Here is a 27,558-nt window from a genome sequence, read left to right as displayed (position 1 = left end):
TGGTCAGTATCATGGTCAGTATCATGGTCAGTATCATGGTCAGTATCATGGTTAGTATCAGTATCATGATCTGTATCATGGTCAGTACCATGGTCAGTATCATGGTCAGTTTCATGGTCACCATGATTCTGACCATGATATTGATATGATACTGACCATAATTGTCTCCGCCAGGCCGAAAGGCATGGCGAGAGAGTATGTTTTCGCCCCTGTCCGTCCGTCCGTCCGTTTGTGTGTCTGTCCGTCCATCTGTCTGTGAACAGCTAATCTCTGGCACCGTTGGCCCGGTCGCTGCCAAACTGTGCACACACACTCCCTGGATGCCAATTCAGAACCTCTGCCTCAAATTTTTCACATGGGCCTGTCATAGCGCCACCTGGAGGCCGATTTGTGCAAAACCCATTTTTTTATATTACTCCTACAGATTTTATCCAAACGTCATGCAAATCGGTACACAGTATCTCTATAGTCATGTGATCAACACGGATCTGTCTAAGGTTGGCTTCCAAAATGTGCAGGATTGGTCCGTTTTGAACAAATTGCCTCAAATCATGAACGTAGCTTGCGATTTCCGTGAAATTTCACAAACACATTCCCACTACGCCGAGGAACAAATGGCACTTGACATTTTTTAAATCAGCCTCATGGTGCCGCTATAAAAGGCTGATTTGTGTTTTTAACTATAACTGCACCGATCTGCATGAAACTTTGCACACACACTCCCTAGAGGCCAAGGAAAAACATCTGCCTTGCATTTTTCACATTTACCTTTTATAGCGCCACCAGGAGGCCCACTTATGTAAAACACATTTTTGGATATTAAGCCTTCAGATTTTATCCAAATTTCACACAAATCGGTACACATGATCTTTATAGTCATGTGATCAAGATGGAACTGTTTGATTTTTCATATTTCATCCTGATTGGCTAACATTGACATCTAAAGTTTGCAGAAGTGGCCTGTTTTGAACAAAATGCCACAAATCATGAACGCAGCGTCCGATTGAGGTGACACTTTGCACGCACATTCGCACTATGTTGAAGAACAAATGCCACCCTTTAACATTGCCCTATTATAGCGCCACCAGGAGGCCAATTTTTTCAACACTTTTCTTTTTTGTATTACTCCTACAAATGTTGTCCAATCATCATGCAAATCGGTACCCATTATCTCTATAGTCAAGTGATCAAGATGGTTCTGTCCGATTTTCCATATTCCATCCTGATTGGCGAATTCCGAACATTGTTGGCCCACAATAACCTACCTGACCTGGCGGAGACCTGTGCTCCGAGGAGCACTTTTTCTAGTTAACCATGATACTGGCCATGATACTGGCCATGATACCGACCATGATACTGACCATGATACTGACATTAAACTGACCATGATACTGACTGATGGAGTTAAAACTATATGTTTTGTTGACCAGATTGATATGATCTAGAAATATCGATCTAACCAGTCAAATTAATATAGTGATGTATTTTTGGGCCTGTACTTCAGTCTTGTAAACATGCCTTTTGTAACTCTACTATACTTTCTCTACCAAGGCCATGTAGCTGACTCCATATTTGCTATCTGGTGCCGGCTCCATATGTTTCCAATCAGTAAAAACATGTCTTGGTCAACGCTTTGTGAATTAATGTCCTAATGACCTGTATCTCTGTACGATGACCTATATCTCTGTATGACCGGGATATTGTCACTAATTTACTCTGTCAGCTGTCACCCTGTCACAGATAAACCTGCCACATGTCCTATGATATCGAAGGAATAACTTGTTTATGGAACCAAAAGTTGTACACAAGGACACTATAAGATGAACAACAACTTATTATGATGACACCCTGATGCCTGACAGCTCATCAGATATGATCTGACGTCTAAGGGTCTTAACCAATCGTTAGGATCCACCTTATATCTGGTGTCCGGACTCCAACTTGTGTATAAATACTATTGCCTGTATTTGTAATATCAGAGAGATATTTTTGCTGTACGGTGCCTCGTGGATTGATTCTTTCTCTTAATACAATGTGAACCTTTTAATTTGAGAACCGGCCTGTGTCTGTCTTTGATTTCGTCTCATCCTTTTTACACTGGGTTTTCAGCTGTTTAACTACAAATAGTTATAAATAACATAGAGCAGGATTTACGACCCTTTAACTCTATTACTGACCATGATACTGACCATGATACTGACCATGATACTGACATGATACTAACCATGATACTTACATTATATTGACATGATACTGACCATGATACTGTCATTAAACTGGCCATGATACTAACCATGATACTGACCATGATACTGACATTAAACTGACCATAATACTGTCATGAGGCAGCCATAGCTGAGTGGTTAGTGATCCCGCCTAGGGAGCCAGAGGCCCTGGTTGCCACAGGTTCGATGTGTCGATGACATAAAATTTGTCCCTGAGCAAGACTCTTAACCCCTAATTGCTCACAGGTTCTCATTGGAAACAAGACCGCAAGGACTTTCATGAACAACCTGTTAAAAGGAATTATCCTTATCCTATGATATTGACATGATACTGACCATGATACGTACATGATACTGACATTATACCGACCATGATACTGACCATCATACTTGCCAGGAAACAACAATTTGAGCCGTTATTGTCTCCGCCAGGCCGAAAGGCATGGCGAGGGAGTATGTTTTACCCCTGTCCGTCCGTCCGTCCGTCCGTCCGTGAACAGCTAATCTCCGGCACCGTTAACCCGGCCGCTGCGAAACTGTGCACACACACTCCCTGGATGCCAAAGCCGAACCTCTGCCCCATTTTTCAGATTATCCTGTTATAGCGCCACCAGGAGGCCGATTTGTGCAAAACACATTTTTGGATAACACTCCTACAGATTTTGTCCAAACCTCACGCAAATCGGTACACAGTATCTATATAGTCATGTGATCAACTCGGATCTCTCCGATTTTTTATATTCTATCCTGATTGGCTAAGATTGGCTTCCAAAGTTTGCAGGATTGTTTTGTTTTGAACAAAATGCCTCAAATCATAGGTGGCGCTATAACAGGATAATCTGAAAAATGGGGCAGAGGTTCGGCTTTGGCATCCAGGGAGTGTGTGTGCACAGTTTCGCAGCGGCCGGGCTAACGGTGCCGGAGACCATGGTACTGACCATGATACACGGCGATTGCCGTGAAATTTTGCGCACACCTTCCCACTAGGCCGAGGAAGAAATTCCACCCTTTTCACATTGGCCTGTTATAGCGCCACCAGCAGGTCTAATTTAGCAAAACACATTTTTGGAACAAAATGCCTCAAATCATGAACGCAGTGTCCGATTGAAAGGCCTAAGAAGAAATGGCACCCTTTTCACATTGGCCTATTATAGCGCCACCAGGAGGCCACAATAACCTACCTGACCTGGCGGAGACCTGTGCTCCGAGGAGCACTTTTTCTAGTTACATTATGCAGTGTTATTACATTATGAGTGGCTACGCAAGGTTCTTAATGTAACACATTATTACATTATGGGCTCATGATTTTATTACATTATGAGCTGATTATTACATTATGAGCTTTTATTACATTTAGTTTATTACATTATGAGCTTTTATTACATTTAGTCTATTACATTATGAGCTTTAATTTAATTTAGTTTATTACATTATGAGCCGTTATTACATTATGAGTTGCTGTAGCAACTCATAATGTAATAACGGCTCAACTCATAATGTAATAACGGCTCATAATGTAATACATTTACAGAATAAAAGCTCATAATGTAATAATTAGCTCATAATGTAATAAAAACAACAATTTGAGACGTTATTACATTATGCACTGTTATAACATAATGAGGGGCTACGCAAGGTTCTTAATGTATCACATTATTACATTATGGGCTCATGATTTTATTACATTATGAGCTGATTATTACATTATGAGCTTTTATTACATTTAGTTTATTACATTATGAGCTTTTATTACTGTACATTTATTACATTATGAGCAGTTATTACATTATGAGTTGCTACAGCAACTCATAATGTAATAACGGCTCAACTAAATGTAATAAAAGCTCATAATGTATGACACACTGTGATTGACCAGTGTCACACTGGCCAATCACAGTCCTGAATAGACTGTGATTGGCCAATCACGGTGCAGGGTTAGGCGGGGTACATTTTTGGCCAATCACAGCGCAGGATTTGGTGTACAAATATCCAAACCTCACATATAGGGGCGGTTTCACCGCCCAAAAAATAGAGATCCAGGTTGATCACATGACTATATGGTCATGTGATCAACCCGGATACTCTCTCGCCATGCCTTTCGGCCTGGCGGAGACAATAACGGCTCAAATTGTTGTTTCCAGCCAAGTATGATGGTCAGTATCATGGTCGGTATAATGTCAGTATCATGTACGTATCATGGTCAGTATCACGGTCTGTAGAATGTCAGTATCATGGTCAGTATCATGTCAGTATCATGTCAGTATCATGGTCAGTATCATGGTCAGTATCATGTCTATATCATGACAGTATTATGGTCAGTTTAATGTCAGTATCATGGTCAGTTTAATGTCAGTATCATGGTCAGTATCATGGTTAGTATCATGGCCAGTTTAATGTCAGTATCATGGTCAGTATCATGTCAATATAATGTCAGTATCATATAAGTATCATGGTTAGTATCATGTCAGTATCATGGTCAGTATCATGGTCAGTATCATGGTCAGTATCATGTCAGTATCATGGTCAGTATCACGGTCGGTATCATGGCCAGTATCATGGTTAATTATGGTCAGTATCATATCAATATCATGGTCAGTATCATGGTGACCATGAAACTGACCATGATACTGACCATGGTACTGACCATGATACAGACCATGATACTGATACTGACCATGATACTGACCATGATGCTGACCATGATACAGACCATGATACTGATACTGACCATGATACTGACCATGATGCTGACCATGGTACTGACCATGATACTGACCATGATACTGACCATGATACTGATACTGACCATGATACTGATACTGACCATGGTACTGGCCATGGTACTGATATTGACCATGATACTGACCATGATACTGATACTGACCATGGTACTGATACTGACCATGATACTGACCATGATACTGACCATGGTACTGACCATGGTACTGACCATGATACTGACCATGATACCGATACTGACCATGATACCGATACTGACCATGATACTGACCATGGTACTGACCATGGTACTGGCCATGATACTGGCCATGATACCGACCATGATACTGACATTAAACTGACCATGATACTGACGATGATACTGACCATGATACTGACCATGGTACTGACCATGATACTGATAATGATTATTATGATGCAACACTTTACTTTTCTCAACAATATGAGACATTATTACATTATGAACTTTTATTACATTATGAGCGGCTACGTGAGATTTATAATGTAACACATTATTACATTATTATATTATTATAGAAAAATCTGTTATTACGTTATGCGCTCATTTTTTAAATTACATTATGAGCTGATTATTACATTATGAGTTTTTATTACATTTAAATTATTACATTATGAACCGTTATTACATTATGAGCCGTTATTACATTATGAGTTGCTACACACCCTCCTACAGGCGGCGAAGGCTTTGTTCCATGGCGTCATAAGTTTGCACATTCTCCCCTGCGCGCTGTCCGCAACCATAGAATAGAGCGCGCATTTCTGCGGCTGAAACAGTCTCCTTATATAAAGTGTCTAAATATTTAAAGATTTTTTCCACTGTGTCACGTTCGCCCAGATCAACCACACTAATTTGTCGTTCAGCTTCATTAGTGAGTGTTTTTATTACAATAGCAACTTTTTTTGCTTCTGTTAGTTCCTGGGTACTCAAGGCACAAGTGTAAGAAAGTTTCACAACTTTCGGCCAAACGAGGCATGACTTTTGCCTGTTTAAAGTTTGCATGTTAAAAAAATTGCTATTGCGCCCCCCTTTGGCCAATTGGAGTAAGATTGGTTTCAGTGATATTTGGAATGACCCTCAACATTTCTGCAAAGTTTCAAAGAAATGTGAGTCTGCATGTATGTGTTAGGGGCAGATGAATAATTTTCATAAAACTGCAATAGTTAAAATCTATCTCCTCCTGGGATTTTTGAGTAATCTGCACGAAACTCTTTACACATGAACTTTGGACCTCTGCCAACATAACAATCGGAGCGGATTTTTTCTAAGTGAAAAAATGCAGAAGTTATGAGCCAATGACTGTTTTTCATATAATTCAAAATGCTGCAAGATCTAAAGGTCAGAGGTCAAAAGTGAAAGTTGTTCAGCATGAGGAGACGCATATGTGTATCCAAGTTTCATGGCTCTAGGTCAAACAGGGCATGAGTTGTACCTGTTCAAAGTTGGCATTTTCAATTGAGTGCTATAGCGCCACCTTTTGACGAAAGATTGTGAGAATTATTTCTTGATAGTTTTTCATGACCATCTACCATATGGCCGAGTTTCGTAAAAAGCGACAGCACGGTTCAGCCAGAACTGCGAAAAGTGGCAGAAGTGACAGAATAAAGCGAATAATAAAACAGGTCCAGAGCTGAGCTCTGGCCCCGTAAAAACAGCAAAAACAAAAAATAACAGTACAGTCTCTCTCAAGGGTTTTCTGTGTTTGTTCTCAACCAGTCCTGCCGCGCTACGCCAAATATGTGACCAAGGCCGAAATTGTATCACATTTGACTTGCCAATATCTTGGAGATATAGCACACTTTACTTGTCCTTCAATAAATAATTTGAATCAAATTCACAACAATAAAATATCAATGCACAATAAAGTGCTGGGTGCGTAATTATTGTGAATCCAATCTGAATACTTCCTGTTAACGACTACACCACCTTTGTTAGAGAGGGAGATCCCCTTTAAACACACTTTAGCTTTTCAGACTTTCACAGGTTCGGGTTTATACTGGTAAGTTTCAATACTTTTGATTTTGAGAACACAACCTTCAGAAAATTCCCTTGAGAAACTGGACACGGATTCAAATGTATCAAAAAGGTAAGTCACATTTATTAGTCCCTAATACAATGGCATCTGTGCCTTAAAAACAATAAAAAATAACACTATACTAATAAAATCCTAACTAAACAAGCAATTTACACAACAACTATAAAAGCATTTTTAAAGTTGTGCAAATTACGCAAGGCTTTTGTCACAGGGTTTCCTTAGCAGGGTTCTATGCAACCATTACTTCATCGTAAAGTGCGGTGCCAATAAAGTGCTTTAGATACTCAACACAGTTCGTTCAAGGGGAAATGCTGTATGTCCATATATGGGGGTGGATAGGAAGAGGATTTTAGGCCAGTCGTCTTTGTCTTCTTGTCTTCTTGTCTCCGTCTGCAATTATAGAAACTTAAACCAGTTCACTGTGCATTTACAAGGTACATTCGCGTCTTCTCAGGTCGTGGGTATACAAAGATAAACGTTGCATGGACCGGTACTTACTCACAGCCAGGCTTTTACACCTGGCGCTGAGTTGGTTGCGTGCGCAACGTTATCGCCACTTTCCGTCTCAGCGCTCCTTTTATGGTCTGGTCTGGTCTCATATGGTCATCCGTTTATGGTCTGGTCTCGCTCTCTTCCTCCCCTTCGGTTCAATCGCTTTCTCCTTCTGTTTCTCGTGGTAGACACACCTCGGCTCACAACTCCCAGGTGGCTGGTGTGAATACACTCACGTATTCCTTCTTCTCCGTGTCTCTGCACACAACCTCCCCTGCTGCTGTCCTTCTCCCTCTGACACCTTGGTTTCTCTTGGCTCTGCTTTTTTCTTCAAACTGTCCCGCCTCCTCTTTTGTACCTGCCAAAACCACACCTCTCTCCTCTCTCATTTGTCCGTGGTGACATAATGTCTGGCGACATTGGCCATGACCGTGTCCTTGGGTGTGACCTCGTGACCACCTTCAGCCACTGGCTGTCTTGAAGTGAAATAGACTAAGGGACCGGGGGGAAAACAATTGTAGAACGACAGTGCAATAATATGGTGTACAGAAAACAATAAGATGGTGGTGTTAAGTGAATAATAAATATACATTAACACATTGACCACCAGAGGTTAATCTCATAATGTACTCACCAATGCCAACTTTTTATTGTTGTTTTTTGTTTTTTTCACGTCGCCATAGACCTCGTTAAAATCCTTAAAGGGTAAGACCACTTTGGTAGAGGTTTGGTTTGTGTAGTTACCTTGCCATGATGTAACTCCAAAGGTGGACAAGAAATGAAAAATAATTGCTCCATTAATTAGAAATTGATAATTAAAAATATGCTCCCCATTGATTTACATTGTACACTGAAACAGCTCTCAAAGTCACTCTTTAGGCCCATAAACGAACACAAACTAAGCTGATTCAGACAATATAGAACATCACCAAACCCAGTACTGTTTATTTTTTTAATAAAAATGTCAACTTCCTGATGATTTTACTATTTGAAGATCCGGATCCGGATCCGCTGATCCAGTCCAGGTTTTCTTTCTAATAAAAATAGCTAAATCAACAGTAAGTTAACATTTTTATTTAAAAAAAAAATAGTACTGGGTTTGGTGATGTTCTATATTGTCTGAATCGACTTTGTTTACATTCGTTTACATGCTTAAAGAGCGACTTTGAGAGCTGTTTTACTGTACAATGTAAGTCAATGAGGAGCATATTTTGAATTATCAATTTCTAATCAATGCAGCAATTATTTTTTATTTCTTGACCACCTTTGGAGTTACATCATGGCGAGGTAACTACACAACCCAAACCTCTACCAAAGTGGTCTTGCCCTTTAAGATTGAGCTGTGCACTGTTTGTAAACATCGCGGACATCTCCCTGCGTCTACCAGTCCAAACCACGTGTCAAACGGGGCATCCATGTTGTAGTTAGAACGGTTTATGTTAAACAGTGATCAGCGAAGAGAAAAACTACAATCGAAGAAAATAGCGTTTCAGTGTGCGCTTTAGAATGGAGGCCAACGGGATCGGGAAAACGTGATCCAGAATAATTCCGTTTCCGGTGGTGTTACAATGAAATGTTCCGTATAGAAAATTGAAAAAAGTTTTCGAGAAAAAAAGGAAAAAGCACCACAGCCCGTAGGCTACGGGATCGGCGCTGTACGGTTGGATTTATGGCCTGGCGGTGAGAGTGTGCACCAATAAAACATTTACAAAAGTTTTAAGAAACCCCCGTTTCAACCTTGTCACATCTACGTTGAGGAACAAATGTCACCCTTTTAACATTGGCCTGTTATAGCGCCACCAGCAGGTCAAATTTAGCAAAACACATTTTTAGAACAAAATTTCTCAAATCATGCATGCAGTGTCCGATTGCTGTGCACGGCCTAGGAATAAATGGCACCCTCTTCACATTGGCCTATTATAGCGCCACCAGGAGGCCATAATAACCTACCTGACCTGGCGGAGACTTGTGCTCCGAGGAGCACTTTTTCTAGTTTTTAGAGGAAGTGTGTTAATTGTGTGTGTTAATGCTGCCAGATGACGCTGGTCTGTAGTGTAAACTCAGAGGAAATGTAAACAACTCTCACGTGGATTATAAACGCGAGATTCGGGCCAAAGTACGATATGAAACCATGCTCCTGTGACTTAACCAATGCACAGTATACACGTTGGGAGTGTGTTCTTTTTTAAACTACGAAGCATTAGGTGAGTAGTGGTTATTAATGATCTCATTATGCTGGCTAAAGTGCTACTCCTAGTACGTGTGTGTAAAGACAGAAGTCCGCAAAACTGTAGCTTTGATTTAACAACTTTTCGGTCATTAGCTGTGTGTGTGTGCGTGCGTGTGCGTGCCTGCGTGCACTTGCTGCGTTTGAATGAAGTAAGGATAAGGATAATTCCTTTTAACAGGTCGTTCATGAAAGTCCTTGCGGTCTTGTTTCCAATGAGAACCTGTGAGCAATTAGGGGTTAAGAGTCTTGCTCAGGGACAAATTTCATTTCATCGACACATATGCTGACCTGGCCTGGAATCGAACCTGGGGCAACCAGGGCCTCTGGCTCCCTAGGCGGGCTCACTAACCACTCAGCTATGGCCGCCCCCTATAGTACAGTAGTTATCTCTTGCTCTGTCTGTCTGTCTGTAATCTGGTAACAGGATAGGTGGGCACCTCGATGTAAAATTGGTTATTTTGTTCAAACTGTAAAAAAAAAGAAAAAAAAAGAATGGGGGAGATGGTATAAAGCAGGGGTCTTCAACGTTTGTTCAGGCCAAGGACCCCGTAGCTTAGAGAGAGATGAAGCAGGGACCCCTTTAGCTGAGAGAGAGATGAAGCAGGGACCCCTTAGCTGAGAGAGAGATGAAGCGGGGCTCCTTAGCTGAGAGAGAGATGAAGCAGGGACCCCTTAGCTGAGAGAGAGATGAAGCAGGGACCCCTTAGCTGAGAGAGAGATGAAGCAGGGACCCCTTTAGCTGAGAGAGAGATGAAGCAGGGACCTGGGACCCCTTAGCTGAGAGAGAGATGAAGCAGGGACCCCTTAGCTGAGAGAGAGATGAAGCAGGGACCCCTTAGCTGAGAGAGAGATGAAGCAGGGACCCCCACTACATATTGTATAAAATTGTGTTGCAGATTCAACTTTTTCATAGATTTCATATAGTTTAGGCTGTCATCAGTGTTAACAGGATAGGTGGGCACCTCGATGTAAAATTGGTTATTTTGTTCAAACTGTAAAAAAAAGGGGGGAAAAGAATGGGGGAGATGGTATAAAGCAGGGGTCTTCAACGTTTGTTCAGGCCAAGGACCCCTTAGCTTAGAGAGAGATGAAGCAGGGACCCCTTTAGCTGAGAGAGAGATGAAGCAGGGACCCCCACTACATATTGTATAAAATTGTGTTGCAGATTCAACTTTTTCATAGATTTCATATAGTTTAGGCTGTCATCAGTGTTAACAGGATAGGTGGGCACCTCGATGTAAAATTGGTTATTTTGTTCAAACTGTAAAAAAAAAGGGGGAAAAAGAATGGGGGAGATGGTATAAAGCAGGGGTCTTCAACGTTTGTTCAGGCCAAGGACCCCTTAGCTTAGAGAGAGATGAAGCAGGGACCCCTTTAGCTGAGAGAGAGATGAATCAGGGACCCCTTAGCTGAGAGAGAGATGAAGCAGGGACCCCTTAGCTGAGAGAGAGATGAAGCAGGGACCCCTTAGCTGAGAGAGAGATGAAGCAGGGACCCCTTAGCTGAGAGAGAGATGAAGCAGGGACCCCTTTAGCTGAGAGAGAGATGAAGCAGGGACCCCTTAGCTGAGAGAGAGATGAAGCAGGGACCCCTTAGCTGAGAGAGAGATGAAGCAGGGACCCCTTAGCTGAGAGAGAGATGAAGCAGGGACCCCTTTAGCTGAGAGAGAGATGAAGCAGGGACCTGGGACCCCTTAGCTGAGAGAGAGATGAAGCAGGGACCCCTTAGCTGAGAGAGAGATGAAGCAGGGACCCCTTAGCTGAGCGAGAGATGAAGCAGGGACCCCCACTACATATTGTATAAAATTGTGTTGCAGATTCAACTTTTTCATAGATTTCATATAGTTTAGGCTGTCATCAGTGTTGTGTAAATTACTGTTTTTTTTACTTATTTCAGACATTTAACCACTTAAACCTTCAATAGGCTACTTAGTACTTGATTTTCTCCTTTTCCCCCCAACCGCTTTGCCGAAAATAGCCGATCTACAAGCTCACAACGCCTTGCAGCGTGAGGCGTTGTGAGCTTGTAGATCGGCTATTTTCGGCTAATGTTCCCCTTATAATAGGGATGCTATAGGGTTCAAGTGGTTAATGTAAAAAAAAACATCCTATCACACAAAGATTTGCCGGACCCCCTATAGTAGCTCTGAGGATCCCCTAGGGGTCCCGGACCCCCTGTTGAAGACCACTGGTCTAAAGTAAAGTCTATATGATTAGAACATGCATAAACATTCGACAATTAAGGTTGCTACAAAACCTGTATATCCAGTCATTTTGGGGCATAAACTAGAAGTTGAAGGATAAATTAAGTCTGATAATGATGTACCGTGCATGTTGCACATCATGTATACTTTACTTTAATTTTCAAATATTTTTTAACATTTTGGACAAAATAGCCAATTTAAATCGAGGTGCCCAGATGTCCCTAGTGCCCACCTATCTGTATCCTGTAGTATAGCTGAGTATTGTATTGAATATTGTACTGTATTTTAACATCAGTCATAATGGTGCTAGCCTACTTGGAGAAGCAAATATTTTCTGAGGTGGTACTCAGTGTAAAAAGGTTGAGAACCACTTATTGATTTCAAGAGTTGGGTCGACTACTTGCATGATTCCTCACATCACAGTTTGGAAACTTATCCTGGGCTTTTAAGACGTGTGTTTGGTGGGGATCTTTTAAGTTTAATAGCCGTGGGGTACAATTGGCTTTGCACAGAAACATCCGGTAAAAATACTTTTACTTTTACTCATAAAGTACATTTCAGAGCCTGTACTTTTTTACTTTTACTCAAGTAATTATTTGAATGAGTACTTCTACTTTTACCAAAGTAGTTTTTTACACAAGTAATTGTACTTCTACTCGAGTACAGAAAGTCATTACTTTTCCCATCTCTGGCCACCACCTTAGCGGAGCAAATAGTGATATAATATTTCAGGTTGTGATACAAGGATGAAATTTGGCACACATACTCTCTAAGGTTCACTCTTATGGATAATGCAGCTGGTAGTCTGCACACTGGTAATGCTGAAAAAAGCTCTGCTTTGTATTTATTGCATTTGTCAACGTTTCAGCCTGTTCAGACCTTCATCACGACATAATACAGTATATGTCCTGATGAAGGTCTGAACAGGCCGAAACGTTGACAAACACTTTTTTCAGCATTAGCCGAAGACTTTTTTGTAATACTTTTGTTTGTCTTGCACCTGGGCCACGGATGTGTGTGCACTACCTTTTTCATCCGTGGTCTAATGCCTATCAAAGTAAGGGTCCTTAAAAGTAAAACGGTTGAGAATCACTGAAACTATTTATTTTCAAAAAAACATGAACCAGATATTTACTCAGAGCTTTACAATTTTATTTTCTTGCTAATTGTCATTTGTCAGCTTTCAATTGTGAGAAAATATGATCATAGTTTCAGAGAATCAAGAGGGATTTATTTTGTCACTTATACTGACATTATTGAAATGTTTATGCCATATGTTTTGCAGAGACTGCTAATACAGCACAATACAAAAATATAATAAAAACGTAATCATTCTGGATATAATGAAATACAAAAAAAAGATATATATACACATTATAGGTAAGACAGAGGTAAATGTATGATATTTTTTGCAGCCGTGGGTTATGTGCAAGAAGCAGAAGTCATACATGTACATAAAATGTGCTAGAAGCAGCCATCATTCACAGTATATACAAATGTCCAAGAAGCAGAAGACATACAATATGAATATCAATTTCACCTACAGTATGTACATTTTGCAAAATAGCTGCTCAGGATTCTTTACAGTTTAAATTTAGTTCTTTCAGACCTTGTCCATGATCAGGGCACTAAAAGCTGCTGGGAAAAATGGGAGGGGGGGGGGTAGGCATATCTCTCATTTCTTCCTCTCTGCTGTCCACCTATCCTTCTCCATGGCATAGAAGGAGAATTGTGGAAATTCCTTCCATGACATCTCCTTTGCCATGCCTTTGTACAATGAAAGCACTTTTGATGGACAGTAAACTGCTCACATGCACATGCTGCACAGTCCCTTCTTTCCCACATTTACACAGTTATCCTTACGTTTCCCAATGCGTGACAGTCCCCATGCTAGTCCATAGTGTCCAAATCTCTATCGTGTCACGGTCGGTCACCTGTTCTCTCCTGCTGTTACCCTGATGTTCCTTCCACTGTTTTGTATGATGTATAAAACCTTCCTCTCTTTTCCCTCTTCCACTAATTCTGCCACCTCCTTGTTATCTCCTCCTTTATTTCTCTGTGGTACTCAGAGATGCCCAAGGCTATGTTCACATCCACCTCCTCCCTCCTCGCCACATCAACATTGCCCTCCACACCCACATCAGCGGTATCCATAAAAACCCCACTCTACTTCCAGCCAGGTCTATTTTGGACAATGTCCCGACCTGGTTCCCCTGTTATGTTCACAGATGAGGTCCGGCCTGACCAGCGACCTCCCCCACACCTTCCCGCAGAGCCATCAGAGAGGGGAAAGGAACTGATTGCAAGGCATATGGTTTACCGATCAGCCATTGGACCAACAGAACTGAACTGGTGAAAAATGAGTTCACACAGATGACACAGTTGCACGCAAATTGCTCAGAAATCCTGGGTTTAAATGTTTTTCATACTGCTCAATATGGCGGAAAAGCTAAGGGCGGAGCATACTGGTCAAAGTGATAGATGTGTTCCTCATGAGTCAAGGCACATGTGTAAGCAAGTTTCACGGCTATCGGCCAAACGAGGCATGACTTTTGCCTGTATAAAGTTAGCATTTTCAAAAAATTGCTATAGCGCCCCCCTTTGACCAATTGGAGTAAGATTGGTTTCAGTGATATTTGGAATGAGCCTCTACATTACTGCAAAGTTTCAAACAAATGTGAGTCTGCATGTATGTGTTAGGGCTTAGGGGCAGATGAATAATTGTCATAAAACTGCAATATTCATTGGCTCATAAAAGCTTAACGTTTTCGCTTAGAAAAAATCCACTCCCATAAATCTGTTGGTATAGGTCCAAAGTTCATGTGTAAGCGTTTCGTGCAGATTGCTCAAAAATCCCAGGAGGAGTTTGATTTTAACTGCTTTTCATATAATTCAAAATGGTGGGAGATCTAAAGGTCAGAGGTCAAAAGTCAGAGTGTGAAAGTTGTTAGGCATGAGGAGACGCAAGTTTCATGGCTGTAGGTCAAACAGGTTATGAGTTGTACCTGTTCAAAGTTGGCATTTTCAATTGAGTGCTACAGCGCCACCCTTTGGCCAATGGTTGTGAGTTTCGGGCCTTGGCCGTTTGGCATAGCCCTCTACCATATTGCCGAGTTTCGTAAAAAGCGTATGCACGGTTGGGCCAGAACTGCAAAAACGGAGGAAGAACACGAAAGCCAAGGAATGCAATAAGGCTTCGAGCCTGATAGGCCTCGAAACCTTAATTTTTTTTAAAAATAGCTATTTTTCTAGTTTTGTGTGACACTGTAGAATAACAAAGTAGGACATTAATTTACAAAAAATATAGGTACGTTCTACCTACTAGGATGGGTGCAGTCTGGAGATCACAGGTACAGATCTACCCTCTCTACTCTTTCTAATACAACATTACATACGTTAGTGATGCACGGTCAGACCGCCTAACTCAGCATGAGGGTCTGTCAGAGCTGAACCCTCCCAACCCGTTTTCATGCACATAAAACAACCAAACGAACCCAGTCCACCAACCTGTAAATTGAAAATGAAAAATCAAACAAGGTCATTTTACAAAGGCTCTTGTCACATTCAGCAAACTTCTTAAAACAATGTTGACGTTTAACTTAATCACAAGAGCAGCTTATTAATGGTAGAGCAGCAACATGAAAAGTGCAAACTAAAGATGAACATGGTTACTAGACTAGTCTATCATTTCCTTTTGGGAATTAAACATTTGGAAGGGATCGGTACACAGGTGTGGATGATCAAACTAAGCGTTCTCCTTTATGTTCACGTGACCCTGGTAGGTGACAGCAGAACACTGTTGTGTTTTGGAAAAGTCATATGACGTAAATGTTGTCACCAGCTCCAGTCCTGCAGACATCTGCATGTCTCTCACATGTTTGACCTCACAGTGCATCCACTGGAACAGAAACATGGACACTGTTTGAGGAGAGGTGTGACGACATCTGTCACTACACACATCTGTAGAACTTGTCATTAAAAGCCTATTAATACAACCCAGAAGAGACGATTGATTGATTGAATATTTTATTAGGCAAAAAAATTTAAACAAAACAGTTACATTTAAAATACAATAAATAAAAACAGCCAATCAAAAATCCAAGATGGCAACCATTTTTTTCAAAGTGGCCACCACCTTAGCGGAGCAGAAAGTGATATAATCTTTCAGGTTGTGATACAAGGATGAAATTTGGCACACATACTCTCTAAGGGCCACTCTTATGGAAAAGGGCGCTGGACACTCAAAAATCCAAGATGGCAACCATTTCTTTCAAGATGGCCACCACCTTAGCGGAGCAGATGGTGATATAATCTTTCAGGTTGTGATAAAAGGATGATATTGTGTTAAATAGCTCTATATTGTGATAGTAATCATATGATTACAATCACAATATAGAGCTATTTAACACACTATAGTATAGTGTAGGGTTGTAGTACTCGAGACCGGTCTCGGTCTCGAGACCGGTCTCGAGACCGCTTTTTGATTTACTCTGTCTTGTCTCGGTCTCGCCCATAATTTGACTCCGTCTTGTCTCGGTCTCGCCCATAATTTCACTCGGTCTTGACTCGGACTCGGACTAAGGGACTCGGGACTCTGCCCCCACCGAGTCCACTGGAGTCCATGACCAAGTCACTACAATGCAATGAAATAATTTTATTATACCCATATTATGAGCAGCCTATTCACATTAACATTCTAAGAGAGCTGTCTGGCGCTTATGGACAGCTGTCTTGGAGCGCATCATCTCGTGGTTGACAGCGCAGCAGCAGCAGAACACACTCTGCCATGTCCCTCTAGTTTATATTATTTTTTAATTATTTCCATTAACAGCGCAAGCTTTCCAGGTGTTTATTTATTTATTTATTGTGTGTTCACTGTGTAGCCTGTGGTTGTTTTAATAAACGAGATTCTCTAAAGATGGTTAGAGAGGGCTTTCAGTAAGGTTTCCTTGCGCACATTATTGATTGCCAGTGGCTGACAGCGCGTGTGCGCATCTAATCACAAAACCCGACGCTTGATCAACAGAAAAATATAGATTAATACATTTGACAAAATACAGCGAAATCCCAAAATTATTAGAGTCTTAATATCCAGTAAGCAATAGAAATGAACTGCAAACAAATTCAATGTTATAGGCTATCAATATCACACAAAAGTAGAGAGAAGCTGTGATCTCACCTCACAAACAAATGGACAAGAAATAAATAATCCTTTTGCAAACAACATCCATGTTCTGTTTGTTTGTCAACAATGATCTAAATGGAAAGTTTATTTCAGCTATGTGACAGTTTGACATAGTTTGAGCCATTTTTGCTGTGAAGTACAGTCCTTGTTTAAGTTCATTGCCTTCACCTGTTGTTCTGCTGTGCGCAACAGGGCATATGTCCGCCAGGCCAGGTTTACCTACCCAGGCCATGAAATTCATAGGCAGTCATAGTAGCCAATTAGAATGAAATATGCTAAAACTGACTCATGTACTGATACAGAACCGTCGCTGTTGGGTGGAAACCTTGTATGTTCCTTTTTTTTTAATTATTATTTAAAAACTGGTGAAAATAGCCTATCTACAAGCTTCAATATTAAGAAAATATTATATTTTAAATGCAAAATCAACTAAAGTCATTGTTAGTGCAAGTTCAATCACATTTAATTTGAATGAAAATAATTTGTGGGGAAAATACATAAAATCTGTGAATCTAATGTGATTCATATGACCCCTACTTCAGTCAGTGAAGTCCAGGGCTGAATGTGACAAATATTGAGACCAATATAACTTAGTACAAATATTGGTCATTTGCCAATATGGGTTATATTACACAGATAGTTATACTATTCTTGTACTATATTAAAATAAAATCATCCTTAACATTCAAATTAAATTAATTATGTCTGTGGCATTTGGCCTTTGTGCCCTAAAAAATGACAAAAGGCCAAGTGGCCTTGCCCCTGGCCTAAAATGATGAAATTCCAGGCCTGGTCTGCTCACAATGCGTCATGGGACACATTGTGAGCTTGTAGATCTGCTTTTTTTAAAAATATATATATAACTACTGTAGCCTGTTATTATGACGTTTACATATTTTAAAACTGAAGATGCAAATGCATATTGAATGACAGTGTGTTTAAATCGAATGTCTCACCAGTGTTTGAAACACTGATTCATTGCTGGGGTGTGAGACTTAGTCATTGATTGGTCAATAACTTTACCATTCACATGTAATTCAGTCATTAAAGTAGCACATATCGATGTGCTATGTAATGATGGCTCCTTGTCATTAAAGGGGAGTAGTTTTCATTGTTCTGTCTGTAAGGAACATTAATGTGTAATGATGATAATGGCTCATTGGTCAGTTTGGTCTAGGTTTACCATTGAGATGTAATTAATTCAGTAAAAATAACTAAATAGCTAATTGCTCTGCCATTCATTAAAAGATGCAAAGAATTTTTTAAATGTCAAAATAAAAACAAAACAAAACTAGAAAAAGTGCTCATCGGAGCACAGGTCTCCGCCAGGTCAGGTAGGTTATTGTGGCTTCCTGGTGGCACTATAACAGGCCAATGTGAAAAGGGCGGCATTTCTTCCTCTCTAGTGGGAATGTGTGTGGAAAATTTCACGGAAATCGTTCATGATTTGAGGCATTTTGTTCCAAATTGACCTATCCTGCAAACTTTGGAAGCTAATGTTAGCAAATTAGGATGCAATATGAAATATCGGACACATCCGTCTTGATCACATGACTATAGAGATACTGTGTACTGATCTGCGTGATTTTTGGACAGAATCTGAAGGAGTAATAGCAACAAATTTGTTTTACAAAAGTCAGCCTCCTGGTGGCGCTCTAAGATGTGAGATGTGAAAAAATGCAGGGCAAAGGTTTTTCCTTGGCCTCTAGGGAGTGTGCAAAGTTTCCTGTGGCCTGTCATAGCGCCACCATGAGGCTGATTTGAACACTTTCTCTAAAAATAAAAATAAATCTGGTCTCGGTCTCGACTTGGTCTCGCCTCCGGTCGGTCTCGGCCTCGACTCGGCCTCGCCTCCCGTCGGTCTCGGTCTTGACTCGGACTCGAACCCCTCCCTGGCCTCTCGGACTCGGTCTTGACTCGGACTCGCCCCCCCTCGGACTTGGTCTTGACTTGGACTCGCTTTAGGTGGTCTCGACTACAACCCTAGTATAGTGTGTTAAATAGCTCTATATTGTGAATGTAATCATTGCTATAGTGTGTTAAATAGCTCTATATTGTGATTGTAATCATTGCTATAGTGTGTTAAATAGCTCTATATTGTGATAGTAATCATTGCTATAGAGTGTTTGTTCAGTAACAGTGTTAAATAGCTCTAGGCCTATATTGTGATGGTATTCATTGCTATAATATAATAAACAGAAAATAAATCAAAATATATCTTCAGGTGGGTTGCCAATAATCAGGAGAATACCCATTTATCAGCTACAATTTTAGTGCTTCAATTCTGTCTTCTATTCATTTCCCTCCACCTTTCTTAGTTTCACTAATTTCACTTGTTTATCATGTGAGAGTTCTCTCTCCTGATTGGACACAACTTGTATCCTGTGGGTGGGTCCCCTCCAGTGTTGGAAAGTAACTAAAGTAATATGTAACTTAAAGTTATATTATTACTTTTTTCCAGTAACTAGTAAAGTAACTAATTACTTTCATGTTTTGAGTAATAATATTACCTTTACTTTTTTTCCAAAAGTAATTTATAACTTTTTTTCACGAGCCTTGGTGGTACTCTGGGTTTGAGTGTGTTTATTTGATCCTGTGTTGTTTTTGGTCCATTGATATAATGGTAGACTGGTTGGGATCGAGTTGCTATGCAGGCTGCTGATCCGGTCTAGAGCGGATACGGAAACGTTTCGCACTTAACACAGGCCTAGCTGTAGGCTGCTATGAAGTGGTCAAGTGGAACACACTTTTGATTTCTTTTCCCGATATGTTGTTTTGTGTCCTGAATGATGCACTAAATATCAGTCAGTCAGAATGATTGTTTTGAAGTTTACATTTCCTACACCCACGAACCACGATGATATGTGTTGCTATGGGAGCCTTTTTATTTTATTAGAATAAGTTTAGTTTACAAAGAAATTAAGCACTTTATGAAGAGGTTTTGTTGTTTAACAGGTTGCTGTCAGATAAAAGGTTTTTGAGAGGCTGGCTGTAAGTGGGTCCACCAACATATTGTCCAATGCCCACTTAACTGTAGGCCTAGTACATAGGCCTAGCTGTAGGCTGTTAGCACGCTTTTGACTTTCTTTGACATTTTCAGCAGTCATACAGAATGATATTTTTTTTTACTTGCATTTGCTCCTACATTCTGTCAGAAACCCACGATGATATGTGTTGCTATGGGAGCCTTTTTATTTTTGTATTTTATTAGAATACATTTTGTTTACAAAGAAATATAGCAGTTTATGAAGAGGTTTTGTTTAACTGGTTGCTGCTGTATGCACACACTTTTGATTTGATTATTTTCAGTTTGAATGTGTTTTGTGTCCTGACTGAGTCCTCTTGATGCTTTCAGTTTTGATGGCCAGTCAGTCATATAGAAATGTTTGTTTTTCTATATTTTTGGAATTGAAATGCACTGGCACATGTAGCCTTATTGGCCTAGCACTGTTTGGAGCTTTAAACAACAGAAGTTGTTCAAAGATTGTGTCCCATGATGAGTCATTATCAGTTGAGCCCAGGTGTTTGAATTTGAATATTTTATTAGGCAAAAAATACATTTAAAATACTTCCAAAAAGGTCCTTGCGGTCTTGTTTCCTTTGAGGTCCTTAGTATTCAATTCATAGTCAAATGGTTTTCATTTAGTCTGTAAGTTATGAATTCATACACAGTAAAAGTCTTAGTGTTAATATAATTCAAATGAGTGTACAAATGGAACCAAATGGACCCGTCATGTGTACAGAACACTTTTCAGAGTTAAATCAACAATGAGGATTTTACAATATAGGCTGCAGAAAAGAGAAAAAAACAACTGCTAATGTTGAAAATGCAAAGTCAGACTTTTGGGGAGAAAGGATGCAATTACTGGGGGCGAGAAAAAAAAAGTAACTAAAGTAATAAGTAACTAATTACTTTTGGCAGGGAGTAATAGGTAGAGTAACGATATTACTTTTTAAACAAGTAATATGTAATAAGTAATATATTACTATGTTTTAGTAACTTTTCCAACACTGGTCCCCTCATCCAGGAATCAGGAAAGCATCACTAGGAGACAATCAGTGTCATCGAGTGAATAAACAATTACAACATCACTAGTAAATCTTTATTAAATAAACAAACTTTAACAACTATAAAAGCCACAGTGCTTATTTTAAACAAAACTTAATACAAATTATTCACTTCGCATTCACGTGCTCAGAATACACACTACAGTATGTTCTTTAGTGAATACATTCTGTATGGTAGAGTATTAATACATTAGAATATATTAGAGTATAAATACAATATAACTAACATGATGAGTGGTTGATGTTTGTATTATTGCTGTTATCCCCCCCCCCTCCCCCTTAAATGAATGTCCTGCTTAGCCACACTAGTGTCACACAAGAATTTGCAAAAAATAGCAGATCTACAAGCTCACAACCGGCGTATTGTGAGCTTTCAAGATTGGCTATTTTTGCTAACTTTTGAAACTGATTTTTTATGTTGATGAGTGGTATACATGGTAGGCTATACATTGTATACACTACACATACACCAATGGAAATGAGCCACAAGGACTTTTCTGGTGTTATCTTTTTAGACCAAGTGTTTGACCGTACTTGTGCCGTTTAGCATTTTTGTCTAATAAAATATTCAATCAATCAAAATGGTTAAGTGTGTGTGTGTGTTTTTTTTTTTATAAATATTGAACCAATGAAAAGTATTAACAAGAGCGTGATTAAATAATAACTACATTGGATCCATTGGAACACAGCTGCATTTTTTTTAAATATTTCCTGAAAAGTAACAGTTTTGAACAAACAAGGTGTCCACCTAACAGGGATGTGGAGACGTTTACGTCCTGTGGTGTGGTAGTGACACCTAGTGGTTGATCAGTGCTACTGCCTGAAGGTTCAAATTCACTTTCTCCTCTGAGCAAGGCAGACAAGGCTCTTTGTACCGGGGACCCGGGTTCTAATCTAGTTCGAGTGTAGTTTTAAAGGAGCACATCTCCCATTTTCAACCTTATCTTCATATAATTGGTCCTCACTACTGCTTAGTATATTATGACACCAGTTCTGTCTCATTGTAGGGCTGTGGACAGTTCAGAAACCTGCCTACCAGTGACATCATCAGTAGGCAGGTTTGGTCAATTTTCTTTTTTGTATTAATGCAAGAACAATGGCTTCTATTTCAGCATGCTAACTTTCCAGGAATAGAAAGGGGTGTGCCGATACACTAATTTCACCAAACGATACGATACGATATTTGGCTCACAACTTCGATACGATTTCGATACGCACTTTTTTTATTATGAAAATATATGGGGGAGAGAAAATGCAAACAAATTATTCTGTTTTTGCATTATTCAGACGCAAACTTGTAGCTTTTCAGCTACAATAGCCGTTTTGAATCCAAATAGGGCAATAGTGTGACACCTGACCCAAAAAAAAACATGTTGTCACCCTTTTCACCTCGGGGCCGTTTTCAAGCCTGATTATTATTATTGTAAAAAAAAAATAAAAAAAAAAACTTTTTTTTTTCCGATATTTTTTCCCCCCAAAACGATACATATCGTCACGAAAACGTATCGCGATATATCGCGGGACGATATATCGGCACACCCCTAAGGCTGTACTTTCTATTAGCTTGGAATCCCCATCGATGATGTCACTGGTATACAGGTTTCTGTCCACAGTCCACCAATGAGACACAGAGTGAGTAGACAGAAATTATGTCATCTTATAATGAGTATTAGTGAGGACCAACAGGCTTCTTCCCCCTCTAAAATCAGGCAAAAATAAGAATTAAATAACATAAGCCTAACCTAACAAACAAAAACAAAAAAACGCCCAAAAACGGCCAAAATCCACCCAATAACCGCAAATTTTCCCGCGCGCGTTGGTAACACCTGTGAAGGAAGTAATGAAGAGGCCCACTTTCTTTCCAATATGGCTGCCGTGCATAGAGCCCTTCATATTGAAGATAAGGTTGAAAAAGTGTGAAGTGCTCCTTTTCACTGCTTCATGTTGGCAGTAGTCCCAGACACAGCTGCACACACTGGTTAAATGTTTGTAAGCTTCTGGAACATTTTGATTGTCACCTGTGGCGCAATGAGACAGCATGCGCCCCGCCCACCTGCAACAGGGGGGGAGGGGGGGGGTCAGACCTCTGTGACTGTTCTCTGCAATGTTCTGCAACAGTTTGCTTGCGGTCTGTCTCTCAGTCATTGTTTATCACATAATATGGACGTGTTGACTGTCAAGTTTTAAAATGTTACAAACCCCAGTTTTGGTTGTGTTGTGTTGGTCTGGACTGAAATAAACCACTTGAACCCCAAAGTTGGTTGACCGGTGTCCCACTATACTAGTGTCTTTTCTGTTTGACCAGTGTCCCACTATACTAGTGTCTTTTCTGTTTGTCCCACTATACTAGTGTCTTTTCTGTTTGACCAGTGTCCCACTATACTAGTGTCTTTTCTGTTTGACCAGTGTCCCACTATACTAGTGTCTTTTCTGTTTGACCAGTGTCCCACTATACTAGTGTCTTTTCTGTTTGACCAGTGTCCCACTATACTAGTGTCTTTTCTGTTTGACCAGTGTCCCACTATACTAGTGTCTTTTCTGTTTGACCAGTGTCCCACTATACTAGTGTCTTTTCTGTTTGACCAGTGTCCCACTATACTAGTGTCTTTTCTGTTTGACCAGTGTCCCACTATACTAGTGTCTTTTCTGTTTGACCAGTGTCCCACTATACTAGTGTCTTTTCTGTTTGACCGGTGTCCCAGTCTATTAGTCTTATAATTTTTTTCACTCTATATTAAAATAGCAGTTTAACACGACGACATGCGTTCATTGTTCATTCCACACCTTGACACACGTGAGGGAATCTTTACTATCAGAAGATAAACACAACATCTCTGCAGTCTATACTGGAGCCCCATAAGAGTGTAGCTCTGTCTGTCTGTGTGTGTGTGTGTGTGTGTGTGTGTGTGTGTGTGTGTGTGTGTGTGTGTGTGTGTGTGTGTGTGTGTGTGTGTGTGTGTGTGTGTGTGTGTGTGTGTGTGTGTGTCATCGTCGTATCCAGAGCCATGCGTTCAGCAGGCAGGTAGAAAGCAGCAGAGAGAACAGAACCACCTCAGAGTTCCTCCGCTCTGCGTTCTGTCGCTCCAACCCAGCTAGACGGCGGCTTATCTTCACCACCTGCACGCACACGCACACATTAAACCAAAATAAAATCTCACGACCAAAAATTTTTTTATGGCCAACAAGTCCTAATGTGTGATTTGTGAAACAGTGTGAAAGGACCCCCCTCCCCCAACACTATCGCTGTTTCCTAAACAATTAACACAATATGTTCAATTATGACATATTGTTCCTGCTGTTCTACATACTGCCAACCAGGTGATTAAATCACAGATTGAGGCTTTAAAGACGGGGTGGCGTGATTTTCAGTGATTTCCCCCCCCCCTAGAACATAATCATCAGGTATTATGGTTATACTAGGAGGAAGATTTTTTTCAAAGAAGTATACAGAAATTGTTAAAATTATGTTTTTATGTGGACACGCCTCCAGTTCATTAAGTATACCTGGTTCTCACCTTAGCACCTCCTCCACCACCTTAGCACCACCCACCTGTCCTAGTCCCTCCTCCTCCTCATGCCCACACCTGCTGTGTTATGATAATAAGGGGGAGGGTATATTTTAACCTTTGTTTTCATATGAAATATCCAAGACTATCAATATGTTCATAAAATCTTAATACCACTTCAAATGCTCTAATCTTAAAATAATAACTGAAAATAGCCGATCTACAAGCCCGCAGTGCAACATGCTTCCATAGAACATAGGTTCCCAAACTTTTCAGCCCGCGACCCCAAAATAATGCGGCCATTGACTCGCGACCCCACCTAACCCTCGAGGTAATTGATGCACATAAACTTGCACATTCGGTGTGCATTTGTAATGTATTAAAATGGTAAAATGTACTATTTGTAATCATTTTTAGAGTATATTTCATCCATTCTGTTAAAAAAATATATATATTATGACTCAAAATGATTTTGCGACCCCACCGTCAGTGTCCCGCGACCCCAACTTTGGAAACTTTTCAGTTGATGCGCTCAGGAACCATGCAGAGCCGAGTTCTGCAAGCATCACTGTCGTGCCAATAATTACGGTAAAGCCACCCTCGAGTGACTGAGTTTCTCCTGCAGGAAACCCTGGATTGTAATGTCAGTTCAATCAACCAATCACATCCTAGATCACTGTCACTCACCTGTCTCCTCAGGACAATAAATTCTACAGCGGCTCCGCCTTCATCGTCTAGACTCCAAATCTCTGTCTGCGCACTGAGAGAGAGAGTGAGAGTGAGAGAGAGAGAGAGAGACATTAAACATGATCACAATGAGTGAAATCATTCAATTGAGATAATTTGGTTTTGGAACTGTGTTACATTAAACTATTTTATCATTATAATTGTATATCCATCTTTTTGAAGTGTTACGTTTAGTTTCACTCACACGTACACACAGACAGGGTGTGTGTGTGTGTGTGTGTTGCATGGGAAGCTCAAAAACAACATTATGCAGAACCTATGTCATCATGGGTGAGGCCAGATCTGTGGTTCACTTGTTAGTTTTAATTTCGTCGACTAAAACTATGACGAAAAATGTTCGTTGACTACCTTTTTTATTGACGAAAACTTTACAGTCGAAAACTAAATAAGCTATGATGACTAAAACTATTAATAATTATAATGACAATTTCATCAACAAATAAAAACGAGACTAAAATGTTAGGGAGGGACTATTGGAGAAGATATCCAGTAGAACTAAGACAAGTCATTTCATGCTTGGTTGTGTGCGGGTGTCGCGCTCTGACAATAGCCAATCTACAAGCTCACAACATGCTGCAGACGTGTTGTGAGCTTGTAGATCTGCTATTTTTGACATGCAGCTAAGTACTGTATAAACCAGGCCCCGCCTTATCCAAGAGGTTATCATTTGTTCCAACTACCCACTGCAGTGAATTTGCCACTTAAATTGACTTAATCCATTAAGACCGGGAACACATCTTTGTAACCACTTTAACCATTATATTATACTTTGGCTATTCAAAAACAGCAGATATACAAGCTCATAGCGCGACACCGAGTGCCACACTATGAGCTTTTTGAACTCAAAGCTGTGCTTCTGGGGGGTCCCTGGAACAACATATTTTGAAATGGGGGTCCGCTGCCAAATACATATCATTTTGGGGGTCCTTGACATGAAAAAGTTTGAGAACCACTGAGCATAGCAACATACGTTTTCTAAAAAAATAAAAGAAAAAAAAAAGGATTTAGAAGACATTTGCAGAATCCCCCAGAAGCAAAGAAAACATTTTTATTTAAAAAATATGTATATATTCAAATCTTTGCACAAATCAAAATAGCATATCTACAAGCTCGTAGCGCGACACTCGATGCCGCGCTATGAGCTTGTATATCTGCTATTTTTGAATAGTCAAAGTAGGCCTATAAGATAATGGTTAAAGTGGTTCAAATCTAAAATGACAGATGCTTTCCCGGTCTTAATGGGTTTAACAGATTTCTAGCGGCCACATAGGGGTTGATAAAAGAGATCTGTTTGTCTGTTCCTAGTAGTAGTCACTGGGATTTTCCTCATGGACCTAACACTCTCAGAATTACAGACCTGTAAGGGTCCATTTGGAACCCCCTATAGGACTGGTTAAAGGAATCGGACCGCTAAGAGGGAACCGTTAATGAACCGGGATAGTTAAAATCATTAACCCATTAAGACCGGGAACGCATCTGTGTAACCACTTAAACCATTATTTTATACTTTGGCTATTCAAAAATAGCAGATCTACAAGCTCGGTGCCGCGCTATGAGCTTGTTGATCTGCTATTATGTTTTTTTCGTGAACATTTGGTGCAAATCTTTGAATGTAATGGAGTTAAAAATGTATATATATATATATATATATATATATATATATATATATATATATTCAAAGATTTGAGAATGTATATATATGTCACAGTACGTTTGGAGAACCAGTACGATTGAAGACAGAGCGCTCGTTTTTAGGCACGGGGCTCTTTTCGAGACAGGGTTTATTAGCGAGGCTCGCGAGGAGGAGTCCTTCGTGTGTGTGTGTGTGTGTGTGTGTGTGTGTGTGTGTGTGTGTGTCAGGGAGAAACTAAAACAAAAGCCAGCAGAACACAATAAAAGTATCTTAACAGTCCACCTGATTCGAATGCTATCTGCATTGAATGGGGAAATAGGCGAGTTTATTAGACCTTTGAATGGGCGAAATAGGCGACCTACTTACCTACCCACGATTTATCAGACCATTCATTGGGTGTTATCAAGACATACTAACCTACCAACTGACATGACTTAATAGTTCAGTTTAGGTTTCGCTTTTGGTTTTGGACCCTG

General features: G+C 40.2%; 1 protein-coding gene across 4 annotated transcripts in view; it reads right to left on the bottom strand.

Annotated features, from left to right (window-relative positions):
* LOC308090418 (uncharacterized protein) overlaps window positions 1-27,558 on the bottom strand; it is a 106,523-nt gene that overhangs the window by 67,009 nt on the left and 11,956 nt on the right. For 3 of the 4 annotated variants that reach the window (XM_080435590.1, XM_080435591.1, XM_080435592.1), the window contains exons 7-8: window positions 25,390-25,462; window positions 21,220-24,313 (exon numbers count right to left, since the gene is read on the bottom strand). In XM_080435590.1, the coding sequence (XP_080291716.1) occupies window positions 24,182-24,313; window positions 25,390-25,462 (205 nt within the window). In that variant the 3' untranslated portion in view covers window positions 21,220-24,181. Of the gene's footprint in view, window positions 1-21,219; window positions 24,314-25,389; window positions 25,463-27,558 lie in introns of those variants that run through there. The other variant, XR_013933620.1, reaches the window with a different exon arrangement.

The sequence above is a fragment of the Gymnoscopelus braueri genome, assembly GCF_963280865.1.
Source record: "Gymnoscopelus braueri genome assembly, chromosome: 8".
NCBI classification, from domain to species: Eukaryota; Metazoa; Chordata; class Actinopteri; order Myctophiformes; family Myctophidae; genus Gymnoscopelus; species Gymnoscopelus braueri.
The sequence above is the reverse complement of the archived record's forward strand: the minus strand, read 5'-3'. Positions and strand labels throughout refer to the sequence as shown.